General features: G+C 37.5%; 1 protein-coding gene across 5 annotated transcripts in view; it reads right to left on the bottom strand.

Annotated features, from left to right (window-relative positions):
* Positions 1–1,965: 1,965 nt before the first annotated feature.
* Positions 1,966–26,751, bottom strand: part of COA1 (cytochrome c oxidase assembly factor 1) — an 82,251-nt gene continuing 57,465 nt past the window's right edge. For 3 of the 5 annotated variants that reach the window (XM_075212527.1, XM_075212529.1, XM_075212531.1), the window contains exons 3-6: positions 10,166–10,264; positions 8,657–8,808; positions 7,849–7,925; positions 1,966–2,316 (exon numbers count right to left, since the gene is read on the bottom strand). In XM_075212527.1, coding sequence (XP_075068628.1) covers positions 2,199–2,316; positions 7,849–7,925; positions 8,657–8,808; positions 10,166–10,259 — 441 coding nt within the window. In that variant the 5' untranslated portion in view covers positions 10,260–10,264 and the 3' untranslated portion in view covers positions 1,966–2,198. Of the gene's footprint in view, positions 2,317–7,848; positions 7,926–8,656; positions 8,809–10,165; positions 10,265–10,950; positions 11,052–26,751 lie in introns of all 5 variants that reach the window. The other 2 variants (XM_075212528.1, XM_075212532.1) reach the window with 1 other exon arrangement.

Here is a 26,751-nt window from a genome sequence, read left to right as displayed (position 1 = left end):
GTGGGCATAACATCCACTGAGTCAGAAAGGTCAATTGTCAAGTTTTGAGGCTTTGCATTTAGTATGTTTGAATCAACTGGCAAGGTGCCCAAACTTTTGCATCTGCCACATGCACTCTGTGTTATTTTTTTCCAATCTTTTAAATTCAGCAAATATATAATTATTGTGATATAATATGTAATGGTAATGTCTGTACCCTGCAGAGGTTGCATTAGCTTCTGTTATTACATGCAACTTTACCAGTGGTGCATAAACATTTTGCAATATATACATATATATTGTGGGGTTTTAGCTCCTTTTCAGGTAGACTGAGCAGATTTTAGCGGCATTCACAGTCAGATAGTCCACTTGTAATGGTTTAAACCTAGTCTGGTTGGCTTTTGTTAAGAGGACATCACTGACTTTGAAAGAAGGGCGATTGTTAGGGCAGGTTTAGTAGGACTATTAGCAACCCAGACCACTCAATTTTCTTATGTTTCACGAGCAACGCTGTCTAATGTGATATCAGCATGGAAGGAGAATGCACAGTTTACATTTATAACTCAATTTAAGTCTCTCGTTGTGATAATTAACCTGGCCAAGACTGCAAATGCTATTAACAGACTAATTTCAATAGTTTTAAAATAGCATTGAAAAGTGAAATGTCAAGTCAATTAAAATAGCATTGTACAATAACAAATCAATGAATTCCCACCAAACTCACTTTGCTATGCGTCTGCATAAGTACGTACAACCTTTCATATCTATTGTCAATAATTGTAACATTATCATTTAAATGTTGGTAAATGTTACATAATGAAAAATCTATACTGTAAGTAAATGTAGGACATATTTATTGTGTGAACCTAGACAAATCCACATTTAATCCAAAAGGCATTCTATAATTGTTAACTGGATGTATGAAATTGTCCTAGAACCCTATTTAGACATTTTACCAGACAACAAATCCCCATCCTGTTGTCTGAGCCACCTACCTATCTGCACATACAATAAATCACCAACTAGAAGTATCACTAAGTTTGATTGCAGAAAGTGCCATCAGCGCTGACACCCTGGAGAGGACAGAGAGTCGTCAGGACTGTTCAATCAGCTTGGGTGTGTAATGCGGCTCCTGATTGTACATGATTGGCTGCAGTTTCAGTTCAATGAAGAGCTAGATTCATGAAATACATAATGATTGTTTTAATCTCTTATCCACTTTTAACTACCAACTCTCTCCTTTTCTGGATAGCATCAGTTTAATAATGGGAGGGGTGGGAAGTAAACTTTACAATAAAGAGCTGTCAGTAGTAGCATTCACAAAGTGTGTGTGTGTAGGTATATATATATATATATATATATATATATATTACATGCGCAAGGTATATTCAATAGTTTCAGAAACCTTACAAGAACTAAAGTATTTTGAGATAGGTATAAATATTTATTGCCTGTCAGTAGGACTATTGAAAGACAGTGTAACGAGCTTCAATAACAAGAACAATATCTTGTACTGTGCCACATGATAATTGTGTGCACGACATGAAACATCTCGATCATTGTATGTGAAATATTTGTGAAACTTGCTTTTTCCTATTCAATTCATTTATTTTAGTCTTAGCAAGTCACAGCACAAAGTTACAAGACAGGAGTACGCTGATGTTTTTGCTGTGATAAGTAAACAATTTATTTTTTGACTTTTATAAGTTTATTCCCACAAAATACAAGGCACAGGAATATTGTCACGAATTATGTATGACTTATATTTAATCCATTCACTGTTCCTAACACAGTGTCATCAATGTAGGTTCTACGTCGGATGCCTCTGCTACTATCAGGACCACATGAAGGAGTTTGTATTACAGCATTCTCTTCTACACTCGTTTTATTGTCAGCTTCTACTACAAAGGCGAAGCTGATCATTAATGTTGTGTAACATCATTTTGTTTTTATTTATTTAAAATAGCATTGTACAATAGCAATGGGTGATGATTTCATAATTATAAAGTTTATTGAAAGCACTTTTTACAAGTAGGATTTATTTTTCTTACACAGTAATATAAACAATAGTTTATAGCAAAAACACAGGCCTTGCTAGGAGTCAACAGACCTGTTATATAACAGGTGATTACACGCATATCACTGAAATATTTCACGTAGATGCAAGAAGTTTGTTTAAAAGATCATATAGGTGATGTTTGTGATTTCAATCAATAGATTCAACATACATCAGGATTTGTGGCTGCATTTTCTTCCTTTTCACCAGGCATACTGGAATTATAAATTGGGACACTGTGTCCGTTATTTAACTTTAGAATCACATCCTGAAGGTTCCACCTATAGAACAAAAAAAATATATATTCATATGTTTTACTGATATCTCTAGAAGAGGGAATATTTTCTAATTTACAATTAAGTATTCATAACTACTGAGGTTACCACTACCAAATACATAAATGGCCACCTTGTTTCATATCATAAAATAATTAACAATCATATAATTAATACCAAGTGGAAATTGTTATACATCTAATCTCATTTTTTTTTTCAATAATACTTTTTACTAAAGTTTTTAATTACAGGGTAAAAAAAATAAACAGCAAACTGTATGGGGAAGGGGGGAAAGGAGAGGGTAATAGGGGAGGGAAAAAGGCAGTACATATACATACAAACAAAAGTTGCAAATCACAGTAAATTCACATATTGAAAATCATTAGGAGTTTACATTGGGAAAACAATCTCTAAGGGGTACTGAGAAGAGTTTTGAGAAATATTCGGGAGGTCTGGAGACACTGAGATTTTGGCGACATATTGATTCCAAGCAAACCACTTCATGTGGGGAGAACAAGCAGTGGAAGCATAGGGCACTCCCATGGTCTCCATATCGCAACTTAAATGGACTTTAGTAATTATCTTAGCAATGGTTGGCAGAGTGGGATTTCTCCATGCCTGGGCTATCACCACACGAGTAGCTATAAAAAGGTGGCTTATAACATAACGGTCTCCTGATGAGACTTGTGGGTGAAAAAAGTGTAACAGTGCTACCTCCGGGTTATTAGGAACAGGAGTTTGAGTGATTTTTGATATTAGGTAAAAACTGCGGACCAGAGAGTATGGACAACCGGACAGCTCCAGAAAATATGAAAAATGTCACCTATCTCCTCACACTCTCGCCAACAAGCCCTGGTCTGAGTCAGCCAAATTTTAATGTCGAACTTGAAGGTACTTTTAAAAGTCTTGATTTGGGATCTGGAATTGCTCTCGCATTTGCGCGAAGAAGACAGGTCAGAATTAAGCGTTTTGATATTGGTAATACCCCTAGAATACCACAAGGACAGATTTAGATTAGGTATAAGTTTAGCTAAGGCAAGGAGGGAGAGATTGTGAGTGGGGAAAGTGACAAGGTCCATTGTCTTTAGAGTCTTGTCCCAAATTAGAAGAGCATCTCTTGTGAGGTGGGGTAGGTCAGACTGTGGGGGCCGCAAGGACTTAGGAATCCACAGGAGATCGGACAATGGGAATGTATGGTTAAGGCCTCTCTCAAGATCAAGCCACGGTTTATGGAGATCTGGGAGAGACCAATCTCGTAGCTGTGCTAATATGACCGCTTCCTGATATTTAACTATATCGGGTAAGGCTAGACTTCCTGTCTTTCTTGGATGAGACATAATAGAGTGGGCAAGTTTAGGTGGTTTGCCCTTCCAGACATAGGAAGTAAGTACGAGGCGGATCTTATCCATATAGGACTTGGAGAGAGTAAAAGAAAGCATCCTAAATAGGTACATCATTATGGGTAAGAGAGACGTTTTAAATGCATCAATTTTGCTCACCAAGGGAAACCTCGTGACATTACCACGACTTTGCTAGAGTTGTCAAATGTATCAATAGAGGAATATAATTAGTCTCGCGCAAGAATTCTATATGGAGAGTAAACATAATCCCTAGATATGCCATAAAAGAGGTTCTTCCGGAGTACGGGAAGGCTGCCTTCAGATGCACCAGGAGAGTGTCCGATAAGTTAATAGGGAGGTTGTCTGTTTTGGACGTGTTTAATTTGTAATAAGAAGCCATCCATATTTCTGTAGCAAATCATGTAAGATTGGTAACGAGGCCCCTGGGCAAGTGACATATAGCAAAATGTCATCTGCAAAAAAACATATTTTGTGGATAGTCGAGGCTAGGGTAATGACTGGGAGCTGAGGATGTTGTCTAACTCGCTCTGCCAGAGTTTCAATAGCTAAGAGGTAAATGAGGGGCGAAAGGGGGCAAACATGTCTGGTGCAATTTGAAATTGTAAACTTATCTGATGTAAAACCATTGCTGAAGGCACCTTATATAAAGCGAATATAGAATTGAGTATTTCACCACCGAATCCAAACCGGGCAAGGACCAGCACCCCACTCATATAACCCCAATGTAGCCTGTCAAAGGCCTTTTCTGCGACCAATGACATAATTAACAATACATGATGCAATTTTTTTGCTTGCTCGATAATATTGATTGTTCTACGTGTATTATCGGATGCTTGCCGTCTGAAGACAAAGCCCACCTGATCCGGGTGGATCAAAGACGGAATAAGTCTATTAGCGATCAGTTTAGCATAAAATTTTATGTCCGAATTAAGAAGGGCAAATGGTCCGTAGTTCTGGCAGAGGGTCGGTCCTTACCCGGCTTAGGTATCGTTAGAATTCGAGACTCCAGCATTTCAGTAGGGAAACTCCCTTGTTGGGTACCAGAGTTAAATAATCGCTCTAAGATTGGAGTAAGCTCAGTCTGAAACATAGAATAGAAGTTATTAATAAATCCATCAGGTTCCAGGACTTTGTCTTTAGGTAAGGATTTAATAACATACATAATATCAAATTGATTCCAAAGTAGACTTGAATGCTCCTTGGATACAGAGTCCAGATTTTGGTAAATTTAGCTCACCTAAAAAGTTCTTAATCAGGCCAGGGGTCGGTTGGGGAGTGGAATCACAGTCATAGAGATTGTACAATTTGGAATAGTAGGCCGCAATTTTATTAGCTATATTTCAGGGGTTAGAGATTCTGGCTCCTGAATCTTCAACCAAATATTTAATACGATTTTGGGCCCTTTGACCTCGCAACTTTCTGGCAAGCAATCTCCCCGCTCTGTTTCCTGATAAATAATATTTCTGAAGTCTTTAAAGCTTGCTTAGTTCGGGTAATAGTTTTTGTAATTGACTTCTAATTTGGGTTATTTGGGACTTAAGGTCTACAGAGGGATGAGTTTTATTAAGGGACTCGAGGGAGAAAAGTTCTACCTCCAGCTTCACTTGGTAGCTAAGAGTCGCACGTTTGAGTCTGAGCCACACATGACAGCTTTGAGCATACACCAGAAGTTAAAGACAGACGTGTCCCCCAGTGAATTAGTAGCAGTATACATATCAAGCATCTCTTTAAGGGCAACCTTCCGGTAGCGTCAGAAGATATGGGGCCATTCACCAAGGACCGGGGAGAATCACCTGATGGGGGAACCGCCAAGTCCAAACCACAGGGGCATGGTCGCACCATGATATCGGGATGATCCCAACTGATTTAGTATTATGTAGAGACAATTTATCTGACAGTATCAGATCAATTTGAGAATAAGAGTTATGCACTGAAAAGTAGTACGTATATTCGCGTTCCAGCGGGGCTTGGGTCCTCCAGACATCGTAAAGTCTGAACTCTGCAAGCAACCTAGCAAAGGCAGCTGAGGGACCTGCTGAAGTGTCTATTGTACGGGGAGAGGTCTGAGAGGATCTATCTAGTTTGGGGTCTACTACAATGTTAAAATCTCCCATGAGAATAAGGGTGCCCTGTTTATGTTTATCAATATCGCGCAAAGTGGACCTAAGAAAGGGACTTGTCGCAAATTGGGAACATATAACAATACAATCGTAACTAGTTTGCCATCAAGTGATCCTATCACAATTAAATATCTACCATTTTAATCAATGCTAGAGCTAAGAGTAAAGTTAGAATTGGAACTAAACAAAAAGGCCACCCCATTTCGTGTAAAAGGAGCATTGGCGGTAAAGCACAACGGAAATCAATTGTCTTTAAAAATAGGAGGAGCTTTAGCTAAAAAGTGCATTTCTTGTACTACTACAACATCAGCTTTTTGCTTGTGAAAAAATGATAGCGCTAACAGCCTTTCAGTAGGGGGTTTTGTCCAGTAGGGAAAGCAGACAGGCTTATCATTTACCCAGGTTCCACCAGATGGTGGACGCTCCCCCAGAGTCTGGCATGGCAACTCCCAGCCGTCAGCGGCAGTTCAGCGCAAGAGGAAGCACTAGTGGGACCCTTAGCTGTGGCTCACTTAAGGCAGGCTGACAGAGATGAATCAATCGAATGCAGAGCGTTAAGAGAGGCTGCTCTGAAAGTGCTATTGTGGAGCCGACAAGATCCGCATGAGTAGCATGCGGATAGGACCTGGTACTATTAGAGTCCTCAGTTTGGCTGAATACGTAGTTTTGGGGCACCCGAACACACAGGCTTTGTGTATGCACAATGTTGGAGGCAGATATTTGCCATCAGGAGGCCTGATCGTGGTGATAATCTCGGGTGAGGAGCTGCGACAAGACACATCCGTGCCGAATGGCTGCCAGGCCACTTCCCCCATCTAATCTCATTTTAAATTACCCATAACATAGTTTACTTTGTCACTATTTATTCTTCAAAAATAAACCATATGTTAAAAAGTTTACCATATAAATAAAGAAGGTAATGTGAGCTAGGTGCTGATAATTAAGTGTACATCATTATTTGATCATCAAGACGTGCTACCACCTCTATATAAAAGCAAAACCTTTGGAAATTTGGGATGGAATATTAAGTTTTGTGTTACACCGTGATAAGGGGAAAATACACCTGTTAATGGTCTTGGAGAAGCATTTGTTGCTTCTCCTTAACGTGGAAGGTGGTATAAAGCCATTTGAAGTCCTCCATTTTAATGTAAGAAAGAGTATCACAATGAAGGACACTAAAGACATTTGCCAATCTACCAGGAGTAGGCATTCCAGCAAATGTACCCAAAAATCAGATTGTATGATGCTCCGAAAAATCGCAAAGGACCCAATAGTTACCAGTCGTAGTCAGTTTAACGGTACTGACTACCCCAACACAGAAAAAGACGACATGAGGACTCCGAGTGCATACTAGAGCGACCTGCAAAAAAAAAAAAATACTTACCAGGATGCAGATGAGTTGATGGGACGACTTCCTCTGTAGCCGACTCTGCAAAATGTGTTAAAGCGGTGATGGATGGACCCGGCTGTCATTGATGTAATGTAAGTATTATTTTAGGGGTTAGGGTTAGAGTTAATCCTAACCTTAACCACACAGCGTATCACCACAAGATACCAACCGTCATGCTTGGTTGTGGGGGGTTGTTTGCCACCACAGGACCTGGACACCTTGTAATCATGGAGTGCACCATGAACTTTATACCAGACTGTTCTAGAGGAAAATGTGAGGCCATCTGTCCGACAATTTAAGCTTGGCTGAAATAGTATTATCCAACAGGACAATGGTCTTAAACACTAATAAACGCAAATTTAAAACTGAACGGCTTAAATATAAAAGAATCGAGATTTTGTCAATGTCCAAACCTAAACCTCATTGACATGCTATGGCAGGATCTCCAGATAACTATGTATAAATTAATGCCCTAAAACATGTAAGGAACATGCAAAAGTTCCTCAAATACAATGTACAGTAGACTCACCAACTCATATAGAAAACGATTACCTCAAGTTATTACTGCTGAAGGTGGTTTTATCATCTACTGAATCATAGGGTGGACACACTTTTCACGTTGGATTATTTATTGTTGATATATATATCATGCTCTCCCTGTACACACCTTTTGTTAAAGTGGTCTTTCACAGCTGTAGTATAGAGATACCCAGCTAATATGGTCCCGGATACTGGTATCTTGATCTGGAAACAAAGTACAAAACAAATGACTGTTTTATGGAGAGGGCTTCAATGCTATTAACAGATTCCCATGACATGACATCAGTCAAAATGGTCATAGTTGCCAATAGGAATTTTAAATTTACGTGTGCTTGATGTAATTCATAATAGGATATTAGAGTTCCTCTGTGTGTGGAGTGTTTGAAACTACTATTTCTTCATAAAGTAATCATAAAATACTACTATCAGTGTTATTTTCATTTTACTTGTCATATCTAGGATACAGTACCTACTCCTCACATACAGAAATAATCCATGTACTCCTCAACAAACTGCTCATTTATTCATGTCCAATATATCCTTTATAAGTTTGTATCCTGCATTCATCAATGGAGTAAAATGGGGATTCATTATATCCAAATATAAGTATAATTTATCTTAAATCACTTTGAACATGTTTTTGCACATGTTTATATGAGATATAAACAGCGCTAGATTATTCCATACTAGATTAATTTAAAATAAAAGCATATTTATTAACATGATACGAAGTAAAAACTATCTATAAAAAAACAAAATAGACCTGGATAACCAAAGAAATAAAACAATTGCCCTTGGTTTAACAAGAACCCAATAAAAAAAGAAATGAAAATAGGTTGCATTACAGTGGGGAAATATTGGCATGTAAAATTTATTTTGTTGCACTCTTTTGTTTATACTTTCAACTGTCAATATCAACACTATATACAACCTACCTGTGCTGTTGATTGGTCAACATGGTTGTATTTGTCCAACAGTCGAAGATAGTGGACTTTAAGGGGTGGTGCTCCTATCATGTCTAGAACTTTTGACTCAGACTCAAGTTTCTCAAGAGCAGCCAAGTAGTATTCTTTGCTAGCAAAAGACTCTACAATATAGTAAAAAATATTGTTTATGTTCTATGACTCATTTCTTCTAAACAAGTTTGTACATTTAAATAACAGAGTCCAAGTTGTCACTTCTTACAGGGATTGTATTTTTCCTGATTACAAAATATGTATCAGATCTTTGTTTCTGTTCACATGTAGTGTGATATTATTATGTTAAATGTTTTCATAATTTTGTTTATAATGATCCATCATCTAGCATCTGTGTCAATGTGCTATGGGTGGGTCTGGCTGTAACATGTAGGAGGGTATTGATGATCTCATATGGTGGAGAAATGAACTAGGAAGTTCAGTACATAGGTGAACAGGGGAGAAGGTTAGATGTAGGACCACTAAGCCGCCATGTAGGGTTATATATGCAATGATGCAGGTAGAGTTAACTACCTGCATCATTGCATATACAACCCTACATGGACTGCGGTATATATATATATATATATATATATATATATATATATATATATATATATATATATATATATAGTGACTGTGTGAGAGGAGTAGGTACCATTTCCTGGGGTAGATGGCGACGAACAGCAATAAGTTACATGAATGCAGAGTTTTCAGTTTAAATGGCCTCAACCAGTTTTATTAGCATACTCAAAATAAACAAAACATGAAAAAAAACAACTTACTTTTAAACATTTGTGGAGACCCTCTCTCCTGTGCAGGACCTTATGTCCCACACACAAATCATGTACACATCTTATTGCTCACGACAGCAGAGTCTCTCAGGAGACAACCAACCTCCTCCCCAGGTCTGAGAGAGAGAGAATGAGGGAGAGCTGCAGCCTTTTTACAGCCATCACTCAGGTGCAGCTCCTAATTAGTCTGCTGTGAGCCTGCAGACCAGAAGACCCAGACTCGGCCTTTTGCATGGAGCCCACTCTGCTCTCTCCATACAAAACACCAGGGACCCTTAACAGCTTTTCCTGAAGCTGAACACACTCCTTTGGATGCTGCTTACTATACAGAGCAATCTCCATGGGTTTAAAAGCATGCATGTTTAACAGCCTGGGACATGAATACCTGCCATTCAAACCAGTGACTTTGTCATATTTTCCCCTCATTGTGGGAATGAAACAAATGTGTTTCCAAGATATTGATGTTTTACTGCTGAGACACAAGATACTATGTAATAAGAAAATACACATGTAATGTAGAAGCTGTTGATGCGTATCACTTATATAGGGGAAGGATTAAAATAGCAAACAGCAAAGAAGGTTTCAGGAAGGAAACTTCAGGCTAAATATAGTACTAACAGATTCATTTTAATGCAGACAGATAATCAGCCTAGAGTATGCATATAGTATACTCTACACATTCCTGGGTACTTACTCTGAATTAAATAATACATCATGGCACATCCTCCTCCAGACACCACACCCAGATAAAGAGCCATTTGTTGCAAGTTTCTCAAAGGTACTGGCATCCTTCCTGCAGAAACAAAAACACAGCTGTTCATTCCTCCTATGTCACCCGTTTTGTAGGTGTCTTGGGTGAAAGATTGGGTCATGTTCACATTTTTGTTTTGTGTTTAAATAACATTTTTAACTGTTATTTATCTACATGAATATTTTACAATTGAAGTAACCAAACTGGACAGAAAAATTACATGTTAGGAGGCCACACCGGGGTGACTAGTTCACCATCTATACAAAACAAAGAGACACCTGTCTGTAGGTGGGAAGGTGTTTGTTTAGTCCTCTGTTCTGCATTCTATATTTATAGCTACGTAGCACTTTTGTGAGTGTTTTTCTTTTGTAATATGCAAAATAACGAACACATTTTCAAATCAACACAGGTCTATAATGGGCATTAATCATGAATCCAAATGTTACTCAATGCTGCTTCTACATACCCATTTCACATTGTTTTCTCTAAGTTAACATTTCCTCGTATTCGATTTTATTGTAAATATTGCTCTGTAATATATTACTCTTCAGCAAGGGCCATTCCTGTTGCCTCACTGTTAGTGATGCCACACACTTCTCACACACATGGCGAACTATACCATAATGGGGAAAGCATTTAAACCACTACACCTAAATGTTTTATATAAGTGTTAGAAGTAATAAATATATTATCAAATACAGATACAAAAGTGATGCTATGCTCAATACCTTTGGAAAAAGTCCATTGATGATAATAATAACCTTTTTTACACTTCCTAAGGTGCGGGTTGCTGCCAAATTCATAAGGCTTTGGTAATTCTGCAAAAAATCTACAAAGAAAAAAATTGGAACACGGCGCCTGTTATTGTAGTATTTTCAGGGTATAATCCCAAAAAATAGGTGATATTATTATGTGTCATCCTGACTCCACCCCCTGCTGTAATAGGACGAAATTGGTAAAGTTCAACGGAGGATCGGGGCCTAAAGACACAAATCACGTGGTCACACCCCCAGGATGAAGCTGCCTACCTGAGATCTTGTGTCTTTTCAAGGACTGAAGAATGTCTGAATATATATATATATATATATATATATATATATATATATATATATATATATATATATATATATATATATATATATATATATATATATATTTAGGAAAATGGTAGCAAAGTGGAAGATATTAAAGTTGGATACAGTGTCCAACAGCTTTGCGTATATGGTTTGGAGGATTATATATTTTGCATTTACAACATGTTGTTATGTATTTGATAAACTTGTATTTTAGGTCAAGTAAGTCCTGTGCCTAGAACAAGTAATCTAGATACCTACCTTATAGACAGATCCCACACTGATCCCATCATACCAGTACTGATATGTTTATGAATGCTGCCTGCACCATTCACAGAGGGCATCACTGCTACAGTGACAGAAACTTGTTAGTTTAAACTGCCTGTTATGTGAATATACATTTCAATATGTGGGTATACAAAGCGGCCATGTGCCACTATCTTACCAAATCTCGTTGTGGGTTCAAACGTGCTGTGATTTTGGGCCCACCTTGTCTAAAATGCAGCCTATGACCAATTTTAAATCCCAGTGATGTCAACACTCTCATGCCAACTGCAACTGATTGGTCAGCATGTTATGCCAACTAATAGCATGTATGAGGAATAAAAGCTACTACTTGATAAAAACTTGTCAGAAAAATTTATGCCTACTTTCACACATGGAAAAGTCCTAGGTAGTGTTCCTTCCATACATGCAGCAGGATCCCTCCTCTGGTTCCACAATGTACTGTTACATCACCAGTGGTCCTCGCAAGGAGCCTTGGAAACCTCCAGATGTAAAACATTTAAACTGCTGTGAATGGGTGGTGTATAGTTAAGGTGGCACATCTGTGGCACCTACTACACAGGGAAAGGGCACCACACAAGAAGGGGGAGTCCAGTGTTTTACTTACATTCAAATAACTTATATATGCCACAATGTATATACAGAATAATAAAATCATGTCAGCCCTATCTGTGCAATAGGAGAAAATCCACATGTAGCAAATAACATAAGCTTGCATAAATTGTTATTGGCACTGCCCCACTGGCAAACACTAAAAATGCCAGATCTGTAGATCTTTTAGTTGTCTTTAATACAAAAAACAGATTGCGCAAATGATGTTTATATATAAAAATATATGTACATATAATAAAAAACCAGACAGAAATTCAGCTATCCAACAAACTGATTCTCAACTGGATACATGTGTAAACAATAATAGAGTATTCCAAATATTATCACATATGGCTGTGAGCAGACACAAGGCGGTCTATAGATATATAATCAGCGAATATCATATGCATGAAAAAAACTCTCAAATAGTTCCACAATTTGAACAGATCCGCAACCAAACAGATTGATATAAGGTTGTTTCTTAATATTGTGAACACAGATTCCGTTCCAAGTTCTTATTCCAGTGGATTAGTTCACTAATTCTGATAATAATGTTCCATAAAACAGATATATTGATGCATAAATTTACACGTTTTGCATACTTCTGTTTTGTAAACTAGTCGTGCGATGTAAGCATATGCAGCTCATCCGCCGTATAAAAGGTTAATGCAGCTAATATAGTAATCACCACTCTACCGGTCATAGATGAAAATGTAGGGCTTACCCGCCTCAAGAAAGATATAGATCCTGGACACCTATCCGGTGATATGAGCAGCTTGTTAGAGTCCGGGCTGTGCCTGGGTATGGTCTTGTCTCCGACCGCATAAGCGGCTTTCTGATCCAGGCTGTGCCTGTGTGTGGTGCGCACCACAAAAAAGTATCCGGACTGCAAATCAGATGTAGGAATGTGCATCCTCTAAATATACAAATAGCGCCTCTTAGAGACAATGTTACAGAGTCTTCATAATAACAATGAGGCTAAGGATGAGCACATACTCATAAGGTAGAGAGTAAACTTGCAACGCGTTTCGTCTGTCTGAGCAGACTTTTTCAAGCAGTATAGCTAACTCTCATCTTGTAGTCTTTTTATAGAGGAAATGGTAAGTTCATCAGATTGATCGCATCCATGTGTTGAGTGGACTAAATTAATGAGACCTGCATATCAATTAGTAAAGCTTAGAGCTCCAAGCCATTACTAGTAAAATACATTCACACTAATATGAATATATACATATACATAATCTATCAAAGAAACATTTATTCACAAACACAGCCATATGAGACTTATAAATCAATATATACTGAACACATCATACAAACAAATAATATAATAATAATAAAAGTTTAATAACAATAAAATTGAATAATAATAATAATAAACAAAATTAAAATAAATTAAATTATAAGGCCGTTTACAAATACCAATCATTAAACTCCATAGTTTCGTTCAGGCCCTCTGGGTACATGGTTTGGAGTTTGAACATCCATGAGACTTCTCCTCTACAGAGTCTCTTGTACCTATCTCCTCCTCTTTGGGTATAGTCAAATTTCTCAACCCCGGTAACTGATAAACCTCTAGGGTCACTATTGTGTCTCTCATAAAAATGTCTAGGCACACTATGATTTTGTATGCCTTTAAGGATATTTAGTCTATGCTCCCTAAATCGACATTTTAGAGAGCGAGTGGTTCTACCTACGTACTGGAGTCCACACGGGCACTCCAGCACGTAGATAACATAGGTAGAGTCACAATTGATGAACTGGGAAATAGGGTATATAGACCTATTGATATTAGATTTAACACTGGAGGTACCTTTCCCAACAAATTCACAGGTAAGACATACCGTTTTTCCACATTTAAAACAACCTAGAGGTTTAGATGGTAGCCATGAGGAATCTTTAATGGGCTTCTTCACACTTTTCAGAACACTGGGTGCTAGCAGATTCTGTAAATTACTGTCTTTCTTGTATACTATCTTAGGAACCTGTTCAAGAACATCATTTAGTATCGTGTTCTGTTGTAAAATTCTATGATTATTCGTGATAATTTTCTTAATCAAATGAGATTTATTGTTGAATTTGGATACATAAACTAAAGAATTATTATTCTTGTTATTGTTTTTATTTTTATTAGTACTTACAAATGGTCTGTCTAATCCAGTTTTACTATGTGAAATTAGCATATCATATCTATCCTGTTTAAATGCAAAGTCTCGTGCTTCGTGGACTAGATTTTGGGGATACCCTCTTTCTAGAAAATCATTTGTCATCTTTTTTGCTTGTATTGTAAAATCTTCATCTTTAGTGCAATTTCGCCTCATTCTACATAGCTGTCCCTTAGGGATATTATTTATCCATGGTTTGTGATGCGCACTTTTATAGTGCAAATATGTATTTGCGTCAACTGGTTTGTTGTAATTTGTACAAATAATTGTATTCTTAACTACATCCACTGAGAGTGTGATGTCCAAGAAATTAATTGAAAAAAAACTAAAGTGATGCGTGAATGTTAAATTATAATCATTGGTGTTAAGGAATGAAACAAAATCCGACGCCAACTGTGCACCTCCATCCCAAATAATAAACAAATCGTCTATATATCGGCCATAGAGCACCAGGTTCGCCCCGATGAAGATTTTACAACACAAGCAAAAAAGATGACAAATGATTTTCTAGAAAGAGGGTATCCCCAAAATCTAGTCCACGAAGCACGAGACTTTGCATTTAAACAGGATAGATATGATATGCTAATTTCACATAGTAAAACTGGATTAGACAGACCATTTGTAAGTACTAATAAAAATAAAAATAAAAACAATAACAAGAATAATAATTCTTTAGTTTATGTATCCAAATTCAACAATAAATCTCATCTGATTAAGAAAATTATCACAAATAATCATAGAATTTTACAACAGAACACGATACTAAATGATGTTCTTGAACAGGTTCCTAAGATAGTATACAAGAAAAACAGTAATTTACAGAATCTGCTAGCACCTAGTGTTTTGAAAAGTGTGAAGAAGCCCATTAAAGATTCCTCATGGCTACCATCTAAACCTCTAGGTTGTTTTAAATGTGGAAAAACGGTATGTCTTACCTGTGAATTTGTTGGGAAAGGTACCTCCAGTGTTAAATCTAATATCAATGGGTCTATATACCCTATTTCCCAGTTCATCAATTGTGACTCTACCTATGTTATCTACGTGCTGGAGTGCCCGTGTGGACTCCAGTACGTAGGTAGAACCACTCGCTCTCTAAAATGTCGATTTAGGGAGCATAGACTAAATATCCTTAAAGGCATACAAAATCATAGTGTGCCTAGACATTTTTATGAGAGACACAATAGTGACCCTAGAGGTTTATCAGTTACCGGGGTTGAGAAATTTGACTATACCCAAAGAGGAGGAGATAGGTACAAGAGACTCTGTAGAGGAGAAGTCTCATGGATGTTCAAACTCCAAACCATGTACCCAGAGGGCCTGAACGAAACTATGGAGTTTAATGATTGGTATTTGTAAACGGCCTTATAATTAAATTTATTTTAATTTTGTTTATTATTATTATTCAATTTTATTGTTATTAAACTTTTATTATTATATTATTTGTTTGTATGATGTGTTCAGTATATATTGATTTATAAGTCTCATATGGCTGTGTTTGTGAATAAATGTTTCTTTGATAGATTATGTATATGTATATATTCATATTAGTGTGAATGTATTTTACTAGTAATGGCTTGGAGCTCTAAGCTTTACTAATTGATATGCAGGTCTCATTAATTTAGTCCACTCAACACATGGATGCGATCAATCTGATGAACTTACCATTTCCTTTATAAAAAGACTACAAGATGAGAGTTAGCTATACTGCTTGAAAAAGTCTGCTCAGACAGACGAAACGCGTTGCAAGTTTACTCTCTACCTTATGAGTATGTGCTCATCCTTAGCCTCATTGTTATTATGAAGACTCTGTAACATTGTCTCTAAGAGGCGCTATTTGTATATTTAGAGGATGCACATTCCTACATCTGATTTGCAGTCCGGATACTTTTTTGTGGTGCGCACCACACACAGGCACAGCCTGGATCAGAAAGCCGCTTATGCGGTCGGAGACAAGACCATACCCAGGCACAGCCCGGACTCTAACAAGCTGCTCATATCACCGGATAGGTGTCCAGGATCTATATCTTTCTTGAGGCGGGTAAGCCCTACATTTTCATCTATGACCGGTAGAGTGGTGATTACTATATTAGCCGCATTAACCTTTTATACGGCGGATGAGCTGCATATGCTTACATCGCACGACTAGTTTACAAAACAGAAGTATGCAAAACATGTGTGAATTTATGCATCAATATATCTGTTTTATGGAACATTATTATCAGAATTAGTGAACTAATCCACTGGAATAAGAACTTGGAACGGAATCTGTGTTCACAATATTAAGAAACAACCTTATATCAATCTGTTTGGTTGCGGATCTGTTCAAATTGTGGAACTATTTGAGAGTTTTTTCATGCATATGATATTCGCTGATTATATATCTATAGACCGCCTTGTGTCTGCTCACAGCCATATGTGATAATATTTGGAATACTCTATTATTGTTTACACATGTATCCAGTTGAGAATCAGTTTGTTGGATAGCTGAATTTCTGTCTGGTTTTTATTATATGTACATATATTTTTATATATAAACATCATTTGCGCAATCTGTTTTTTGTATTATATGTGTGGTTTTAGAGGATTGGCAGTTCCTTTATTGATTTGCTGCATTTGTTGTTTTGTTTTATTTTTTCACATACCAATTAGCGCCGGAGACTCCATATATTTTACTTTTAGTTGTCTTTACAGGATTTTCTCTCAAGCACATGGTGATGGTTTGCAGAACCTTAAAGCCTTGATGGGATTAGCAAAATCTACACTAATTTACACTTCGTTATCAGTAATTGCACTAAAAGATAATGACAAGGACCTGACCTTACCAGCTTTGTAGTCTCAGACGAGCAGAAACAACAAATGGAAGATGATATGTAAAACTACATTAAAAACATCACAAAACTTATTTTCTACAGTAGTGAAATTTATAAGGACATTTTATGATTTTTCACAATGTTATTTCACTCTCCTGTGAGAAGAACAGAATAAGAGTCTGGGCAGATAAGTTTATTAATCAAGCAAATAAATAAATGGTGATGGTGATGAAATCAATGTTTTTAAAATGACACCGAGTGAAGGAATTTCATGACTCATCCTTGTATTTAGATACATTGGCATTCACAAGATTTTCACAGACTAACGAGAAAACTGTGGCTTTCAATGTATTAAGGTGGCCATACCTCCAAATTAGGCTGTCATCATAGCGCACTAAAGCTGGGTACACACTACAGAATTTTCCACCAACTTTTTATGCCGTTCGTTTTTACATGCGCTCGATGGTCCGATCGCTCGGTCCATGGACTGCATACACACTAGCCTTGTTTTAGACAATAAAGGGAATAGCGGCCGTCCCGTTAGCGATTTTTTACAGCCATGTTGTCGTGAGCAATGATTTTAATTTTGTACACACTGAAGCATCATTTGCGGGGCATGTAATGAAGACATTAGCATAAAGGGGCAGAGCTTTCACTATAGTTAACACCCAAAGCCGAATAAAAAGAGAAGACAACACTGTCTGTTCATTCATTCCATTAAAATAGAAGTTTATTACCATACATAAAATTTAGAAAAAACATTTAACTTGTAAAGTGCAATGCAATAATTATTCCCTAATAATAAAATCCCTTCGTATGTAATGGAATGCTCCATTCTCTGCGGGCATCATCACTGATTGGTCCACAGCAGAAACAAACGCCCATGTCTGAGTGTATAAAATGACAGGAGCCTGTCTGGTGCTGAGGAGCGTGAGAAGATGGTGAGTGAGGAAAAGGTGTCAGTGGGGGTTTGCGGGTGAGGAGAAGGTGTCAGTGGGGGTTGCGGGTGAGGAGAAGGTGTCAGTGGGGGTTGCAGCTATGGAGATGGAGACAGAGATGGTGCTGGAAGGGACAACAAAATGTTGAAAAAGTTAAGGTGGGGGATGGAGATGCTCAAAAAGAGCAAAGAGTAAAGCCAATGAGCCCAAGAGAGGTGGAGATGATGGTAAAAGTACTGGACCAGTACGACTACAACATTAAAAAAAGTGAGCAGCACATGCAGTGTACCTGTTTGAAGGATTTTATTTTATTCTAGTTTCAGACGAAGCAATGTAAACGACTAATTTGTAACATAGATTTTTTTTTTGTCAGAACGAAGAATTAACGGTGAGAAGGTGTTTAGATACCACTGATACCACTAATGTAACACCTGTTATCAAACAAAAAAAAATTGATGTTGAATCCCAAGATATGAAAGAAGTTATACATGAAGCTATTTCAGTGAACATGTATAGACAACTAAATGCTTTGGTCACATACCTGTACCGTTATAATTAACCAAAATGGCGCCTGTTTTCCAGAATATATGGAAGTTAAGCCCGCTATTATTGCGATTGCGCCACAGGGACCACAACATAAACTGATCTCAAGCAGTGTGCAACGTGAGGAAATGAGAGTATTTCTGGTGTTGGATATAAATTACAGATATAGAAGTTTATTGGTAAACAATTTTTATTTCCTTGTTTCGTAGGTGAAGAAATCAAAGGGAATAGAAACCCAAGCGACATCAAGAAAAAAATTAAAAACCTTGAGAAAAAATTTGCTGAAATGTGTATGTTGTTTGGAACTGTTCTGCCACAAACCACTGGCACCTTTTAAAGTGTAATACTATTTTTTTCACTTAACAAAATATGGTGTAACAGTTACACAGGCGCTCCACAAAAATGCAGTCACTGTCTGTTGCGTATACACAATGAATGTTTCATATATCCATATGATAGTATAGTTTCCAAGTATTCGCCTCTGTATGTGAGGTATATGGAGTATTCTCACATGAATCCAGACAGATGGTCATATATAAGAAAAGAAGGAAAAATAGAAAAACATAGCGTAATTCCGTATAATCCAAATAAATAGCTTCTATGTATAATTCAAGTCACATTTATTCAGTTTTTTTAAAAACATATATTGAAATATACAGCACACTATGTAGGTAAACTCATACCAGATGGAAAAAGTTAAAGAGTGTCCAAACAAGGGGCTGACACACACGGGCTGTTGCTGTCCAGATTGGGCTTCTCCTTGAGTAAACCTCTACAGGTGAACCTGCTACACACATTCCAATCGGGCCGGCAACAGCCCGGGTGCGTCAGCCGATGGGCCACTGTCCTGGTTGGACTAGCATAGGGTCAGAGTAATAAACAAGGCTCCCAGAGCAGAAGACAAAACAAACAAATAATGTGATTTCCGATGATAATAATGAAAGCATATCTTCATTGAGCAATAAGTCCCCTATGAAGGAGAAGCCCCATAATAAATATTCTGTCCGCCCAGGTCACTGGTAATGTACATGAAAGGAAGCAAGGAAACAAAATCTTAACAAATGTTAGTAAGACATTCTTTGTAGTACAGTTCGGTGTTGATTTTAGAACAGTGACGTGGGGAAACTACCAGACATCTTTTGGTGATAAAGTAAACAGATAAATTCACTACTTTGCACGCTGCAATCTAAGCAATGTAAGATACCATACAGTCAAGGAAAACGAACAGATAACAACTAGAGACCCACCCTAACCTCAACTTATATATTGATGCAAAACTTAAAGGAAAGGAAAAAGTGAAATATATTTGCAATGATCATATAACCTTTACATAATCTTTAGTTTCTGGCATCGTAACTATTTTTACTTTTATGGGAAAGTAGAATTCTCCACCAAAACTTTCCTCTTACTCAACTGTAGCTTAACATATATTAGTGAAATATAATACAACTCAAGCCAAATGTTTACAATATAATCCCTCCGAGATAATCTGTTTCGGGCCCCAGAACAAATGTCCACTCTTCGGTGAGCAGTTTTGAAATGCACACATGGGGGGTGGGGGTGGGGCACAATTTGCCTCATATTTCATTTATATTCACTGAATGCCGGGGAACTATTCAATCCAGGGCACTGGAAATAGGGCTGGATTACACTCATTTTTGCTTGCAACTCCTCGTGCTGATTTTAATCTCCCCTAAAATGCTTACATCTCTGCATGATTGACAGGTGAGCAAATGGATAACATGAGACCAATGAACTGACCTGCACTGAGCAATCTGTCACAATAAGCCAATATGACCCTGGCACTGGATATAAAGTGTAATAATGAATCAAACTTGTGGCTTTCCCAAGAGCATCTTTCCTTACACTGAAACCACAGAAACTTTCATTGTAATTACTGGTATAGATTTGCATTCACAAGATGGTTATAAGCTCACTATCGCAAATTAATTCCAAGCTATTATTAGTCATGTTTAATTAACCTGAGAAAGTAATTTTGCAACAGGGTGGAGTGGATACAATTGTTCAAGTTTATCAACATAAATGAAACAGTTTCATCGTCCTGCTTGATGGCTTCCCTGTATTTGCATGGAAATCTGCTGTGCGGTTTAATTTTATCCAGTGGGTATCAAGAAGTTTACAAAGGCTCTGCTTTAACCAGTCATGAAGGTGGAGTCTGCATTAGTAATAAATCCAGTTCTGTCAATCTCTACTTGGAGACAACAAGGGGAATTTCACACCTGTGATACCAATCATTCTTTCATGTTTAAAGTGTCAGAAGGAATTGCTATTTTCTTTTCTCTTAATAGTTCCTTATTTCTAAGTAGGGTTCATTTGCGCCGTGAATATACATAGGGAAAGACACACAAAGGTAAAGGAGTATTTACATGCATATATTTAGTTGGACGCATCTCGAGTTGTGGACAGCTGTAAAGCAGTAGCATTTGCACCAGACATATGGAAGACATGTGCATACATAAAGCATAGATATGTGGCTTGGCAGCCAATGCTAACGTCTTATTACCCTTTTGTACATAATATAATAGTGTAATAAAAATGTCATATACACAAGAAGAAAATTGTCTTGACAGTTATTCATGAATTTGAAAATTGCATTTTAAATATAAAGGGGCGTATTCAATTGTCAGCGTTAACGCTGAAAAACGAGCGTTTGGAAAATATTACCATTTATACGGTAATATTGCGCGCGAAAACCGTTATACGGTAGTTTACTCGCGGAATTTCAGCTCGCCGCTCAGGGAGCAGCGAGCTGAAATTCCGCGAGTAATTACCGTATTAACGGTAAGATTTTTCGAGCGCTCGTTTGTTAGCGTTAACGCTAACAATTGAATACGCCCCATAATGTAATCAACCACAAACAGAAATCCACATTAAATTGAATACAAACATTTATTCTTTTCCCTTTTTAAAATCAAATATTGCAGTAGTCCAAAGAAAATGTTAATTAAATAATGTGAATAGACAGCCACAACTTGATATGATATAGAAGCAATGCTAAAGGCTTCAGTGCTATCAATACACAATTAGCCAATCCAGAAGCGACAGGATAGTGCTGCTGATTGTCATAGTCATCATTGCGTATTGTTACAATAGCCCTCCAGCACCTACAAGAAAGACGCCACGGAAACACATGTCCCAATTATATGAACATATCCTTACTGTACTTGGACTATGCTTGCCCACCCGCATTCCTCCTCACCAGGTACGTCCCTTTCCAAATGAGTTACAGTACCTTTAGAATTGCATGCTGATGTAACAAAGTATTCTTTTCCTATAAAAATTTAAACTTAACTTAAAGGGCAGCCAAACCTAAAACACAAACAAATTCAAGCTTGTACTGATTGATAAAAAAAAACAAAAAACATCCTACCGGCATTTAAATGAAAGGACATGAACTTCTTACTAAAAAAAATGTCAATAAATGATTCTATTGCAGCTGTCACAGAATCAATTTTAACACAGCCTGGGCCACCACCAGCATTTTAAAATAGATTATGTAATTTTTTGGTTGATAACACAGCTTTGAAAATGGTAGCTATGTATGTCTTAGACCTGTGCAACAACACACTGCCATCCCTCTGCAAAGCCAAAGCATTGTTTTTTTTCACCATTTTATATGGTGCTATGGGCTACAGCATTTATTGCAGAATTTTAGCAAATACCCCCCTCCATGTTGGCATATTATTCCAAAAAGAAAATACACACAGCAGTTTTTGCCAATTACGTTATTTTAGGCCTAGCTGACCTTAAATTGCAGCTTGTATGGGCCCACAATGTCTGTCAATCAAAATCCAATCATACAAAACCAGCAGTGTGACCAAAATGCTAAATGATCGGATATTTGTATGTGTGGCCAAACTGGACTCAGATTTGGTAGTTTTGGTCAAGCAGTCCGATCTCCCCATACCTATACTTTTTTTTCTAACTTCTGAATATTACTTTGCATACCTCCCAACTGTCCCAATTTAGTCAGGACAGCCCTGGTTTGAGGGCTATGTCCTGTTATCCCAATCGGTACAGCTTTGTCCAGCAGGTGGGAAATTTTGGAGTCATGTCTCATACACTGCTGCTCTGCACGGCAGAATAGCAGTGAACGGGTGCTGTGGGTAATGGAGGTGATTGAAGGGGGGGTATCGGTCTGTCTAGCACTTCAACATCGCTGGTCACGCCCCCTGTCCCGATGCTGGATACCCAAATGTTGGGATGTATGCTTTGTATGATCGTGAGCATAAAAAAATTCTCCAGAAAATGATCTATATGTACAGGCAGTAAAAGTAGAAGACATAGGCCAATTAAGACACTATGTCAGGTGTTGAATGATGTTCAGTAATCCGCTAAACATTTGTCATTAGTAAATAAAGGCTTTTAGTTCACTTTCAAAAGGCCAAGTTACTTTATGAGACAATTTGCTCTATGTGATACTCAAAATAACCTTATGTAAATGTTCCCTCTATTTTTTTAGAATTGGTTTCACGTAAAATATTGATTTTAAGCATGTACTGTTATGGAAAAATGGGTATGGATTTACTTGGGATGTGCTTTCTTTAAGAACCATATATATGATACAGCATAATATAGCACATTATCCATTATCACCAGACATATATTACATATATACCCAACTGGCAGATGTACATTGCACAGATAACTAAACCATAATCCAGCAAAATAAAAAAATACCCTCAAATTATAAGCCACATATTGTAGAAAAATATTCCCCTTCACTCACTGCAAGCCATGTATTGCAGAGACTTATCCCCCACTAAAAGCCACATATTGCATAGATATACACCTATCCATCACTAAAAGCCACATATTGCAGAGATATACACATATCCATCACTAAAAGCCACATATTGCAGAGAAATACCTCTATCCATCACTGAAAGTTATATATTGCAGAGAAAGGCACCCATTGCAAGCTCCAAAATGTAAAACATAGGATGTATCAACAATATGGAACCAAATTAGCTAATACAAAGATCAACTAAGTTAGTATCAACATGATAAAACGAACGAACCTCCCTTAGATGGACCTCGTTTATGTTTTACATTATGTTTACATCTCCATGGTAACTCTTACCGGAAGTGAGGTATCCCTATTATAGGAAGTTTCCTCACGGGGATATATTGATATATATAGACAGTTGGAAGGTCTCCATATTATTTAGATGATGGGTAGTACGATCCAATTATTCTATTCCTAGTTATGTGTTGAAGGTCGGTATTGGTCCTATGTATGTAATGATATAGTGATTGTGAAGCTATTTCCATGGTAACCTCGAACGGAAGTGAGGTATCGTCATTATCGGAAGTGGATCTGTGGGGACGGAAGTATCCGGATGTGATTGGCTATTGGAAAGGAGGCCTCGGTATTTATTTTAGTAAATATGGAAGCCGCGTATGACCTCTTGAGAAAGTTCTTTTTGGAGGACGCGTCAAGGAGATACTGTGGGTTCCTTGTCTTGTGTTCGGTACCTGGAGTGTGGTTGTTCATCCGGCCGGAACTTCGCTCTGGTGTCACTTGCTTTCCATGTGGACAGATAAGCTGTTTTAAATTTGATATCATGTACGGTTATTAATATGCTTTTTAGCCGCAACCTAGGCGCTTTTTCTACCAATTATTAAAAAAATTATTTTATATGAATTATGAGTCCATAGTATGACTCTCTGCTAGACTGTATTACACTATTGTCTTTTTGTGTTTTAATTATATATATATATATATATATATATATATATATATATATATATACATATATTTATATATATATATATATATATATATATATATATATATATATATATACATATACACACACACACGATGTACACACATATATATATATATATATACATATATACACACACACACATACAGACAAAATAATTTGGACGCTTGACCATTACACCAACAGGGACTATAATGACATTGTATTCAAATACAAATACTTTAATACGGAGATGATCCTTCTTTTTGCAGCGATAACAGCTTCCACTCTTCTTGGAAGGCTTTCCACAACATTTTGGAGTGTTTCTGTGGGAATTTGTGCCCATTCGTTCTGTAGAGCATTTATGAGGTCAGGCACTGATATTGGATGAGAAGACCAGGCTCGCAATCTCCAGTTCATCCCAAAGGTGTTCGATGGGGTTCGGTCAGGGCTCTGTACAGGCCAGTCAACTTCTTCCACACCAAACTCACCAAACCATGTCTTTCTAGTCCTTGCTTTGTGTACTGGGGCACAATCATGTTGAAATAGAAAAGGGCCTTCCCAAACAAGATATAGGGGATTTATTAATATTAAAATTGATTCTAGGTGACGCTCCACAGAAAAGTTAGGTCACATAGAAAATTGGGTAGTAAAATCAGACAACATGAAATGGTGATTGAAAAAAATGTCACAGACCACAACCCTGGGAAGGTAGGAACAGGTATGGAAGGGTCTTTAAAAAATCTGAAACCAGTTACCACAAACTGTCAGTCTTTTGGCAAATCAATCATTCATTGATAAGCTGTCCATCTTCAAGCCAATTTCACTCGGCTCCGAATATACCACTTCGATGTAAGATATGCTCTGAATGTAACCCCTTTTATTTTAACTGTTTTTGCTGGTTTATGTTATGTCAATTGTTTATTGTTTTTTTTTATATCTGAATGCCCTGTTCCTTTGTATATTAAATCTATAAATTTAGTAAGTTAAGTCCTTGATCCTCTAACGAATCCATTAGCCTGTTAAGAAGAATATAGCTTGACCAAGTTAACCCTTTGAATGCTGGTGTGTGATTCGTTAATACATTTGATTAACAAGCCTAGTGTATGCTTGCATTTACATTTGTGTAACAGTCTGGAGGAGCGAAGAGTTAACCCTTTGTTTGCTGGTGTGGGCCTTGCTAGCCTGTGGGTAGCCAGAAGCCTTGTGTGCCAGTGTGGGACAGTATATTGGGGTCCTACTGCCCGTATTCAACAGGTGGTGGCAAACCTGTAGTGTGTGGGGATGTGAGAGCGCTATGTGGGGGGCGATTCAGTAGGTCTATAACCTGTGTGATAGGTAGAGAGAGACTGTGGGCTGGAATCGTTTGTGACCTCACACAGCAAACATCTCAAAGTCACGAAAGCTGGGAGCGTGTTCGTGACAGGCAATTTCAGGCATAAGTTATATTTCAAGTACCAGGATTGTTTTCCAATAAGTTGTAGTACCCAGCGTAATAATTTTAATTCGGTAACATCGGATGAGTGGAGTAGCCCATCAAATAGCATGTGTAGTTCAACATTTATACAACATTAGACTAATTTGCACTGGACGAAATCTTGTATTATAAAAAATGTTTCAATGATAAGCTTGGTCATTGGTTAGAACAATCATGCTTGTGTACTAGATCCTGTATTCTTGAACATCAGCACCAATTTCTAATAATCAGAGTGAAGTTGTGAAAATGAGTATTTTATTAATGTCATGTTTGCTAACAAGTTATGGCACTGTGTACTCTAGCAGTGTTTGCTCCATGCTAAGGATTAGATGTCAGCACAAATGGAGCGGAAGAAAATGTTGCTGTATCTGAGAGATGGATAGCAAGTGCTCTGTAAAAATGATTGTAAAGCTCAAGCTCTTTCATAATTATTCTGACAGCTGCCTAAAATATCCAAAGGCATCTGTGTCAGATTTACAATTTGTATACACCATGCTCATCCAAGACATGCAAGGACTGTATCAATATGAACTCAACAAACATGATTATTTTAATTTAGTCATATTTTCATAAACACCAATGAAACTATACATTTAATGGACTGTCAGATGTAGAGATTTGAAGTTGAAGCCACAAAAGAGACTGTGGGTTGGAATAGTGTGTATCCTCATACAGCAAACACCCCAAAGTCACAAAAGCTGGGAGTGTGTTTGTGACAGTGTGCTTTACACTACTCCATCCAACGCTTGGCATTGGTGATGTGAGGCCATGGAAACCCATTTCATTAATCTCCCACCACAGAGTTCTTGTGCTTACATTAATACCAGTGGAAATTCGGAACTCTTCAGCTATGAAATCAGCAGAGTGTTGGCGACTTTTACGCACCATGCGCCTTAGCAGTCGCTGATCCCGCTC

This window comes from Mixophyes fleayi, chromosome 5 (assembly GCF_038048845.1).
Source record: "Mixophyes fleayi isolate aMixFle1 chromosome 5, aMixFle1.hap1, whole genome shotgun sequence".
In the NCBI taxonomy this organism is placed as follows: Eukaryota; Metazoa; Chordata; class Amphibia; order Anura; family Limnodynastidae; genus Mixophyes; species Mixophyes fleayi.
This window is presented reverse-complemented; position numbering and strand designations above follow the sequence as displayed.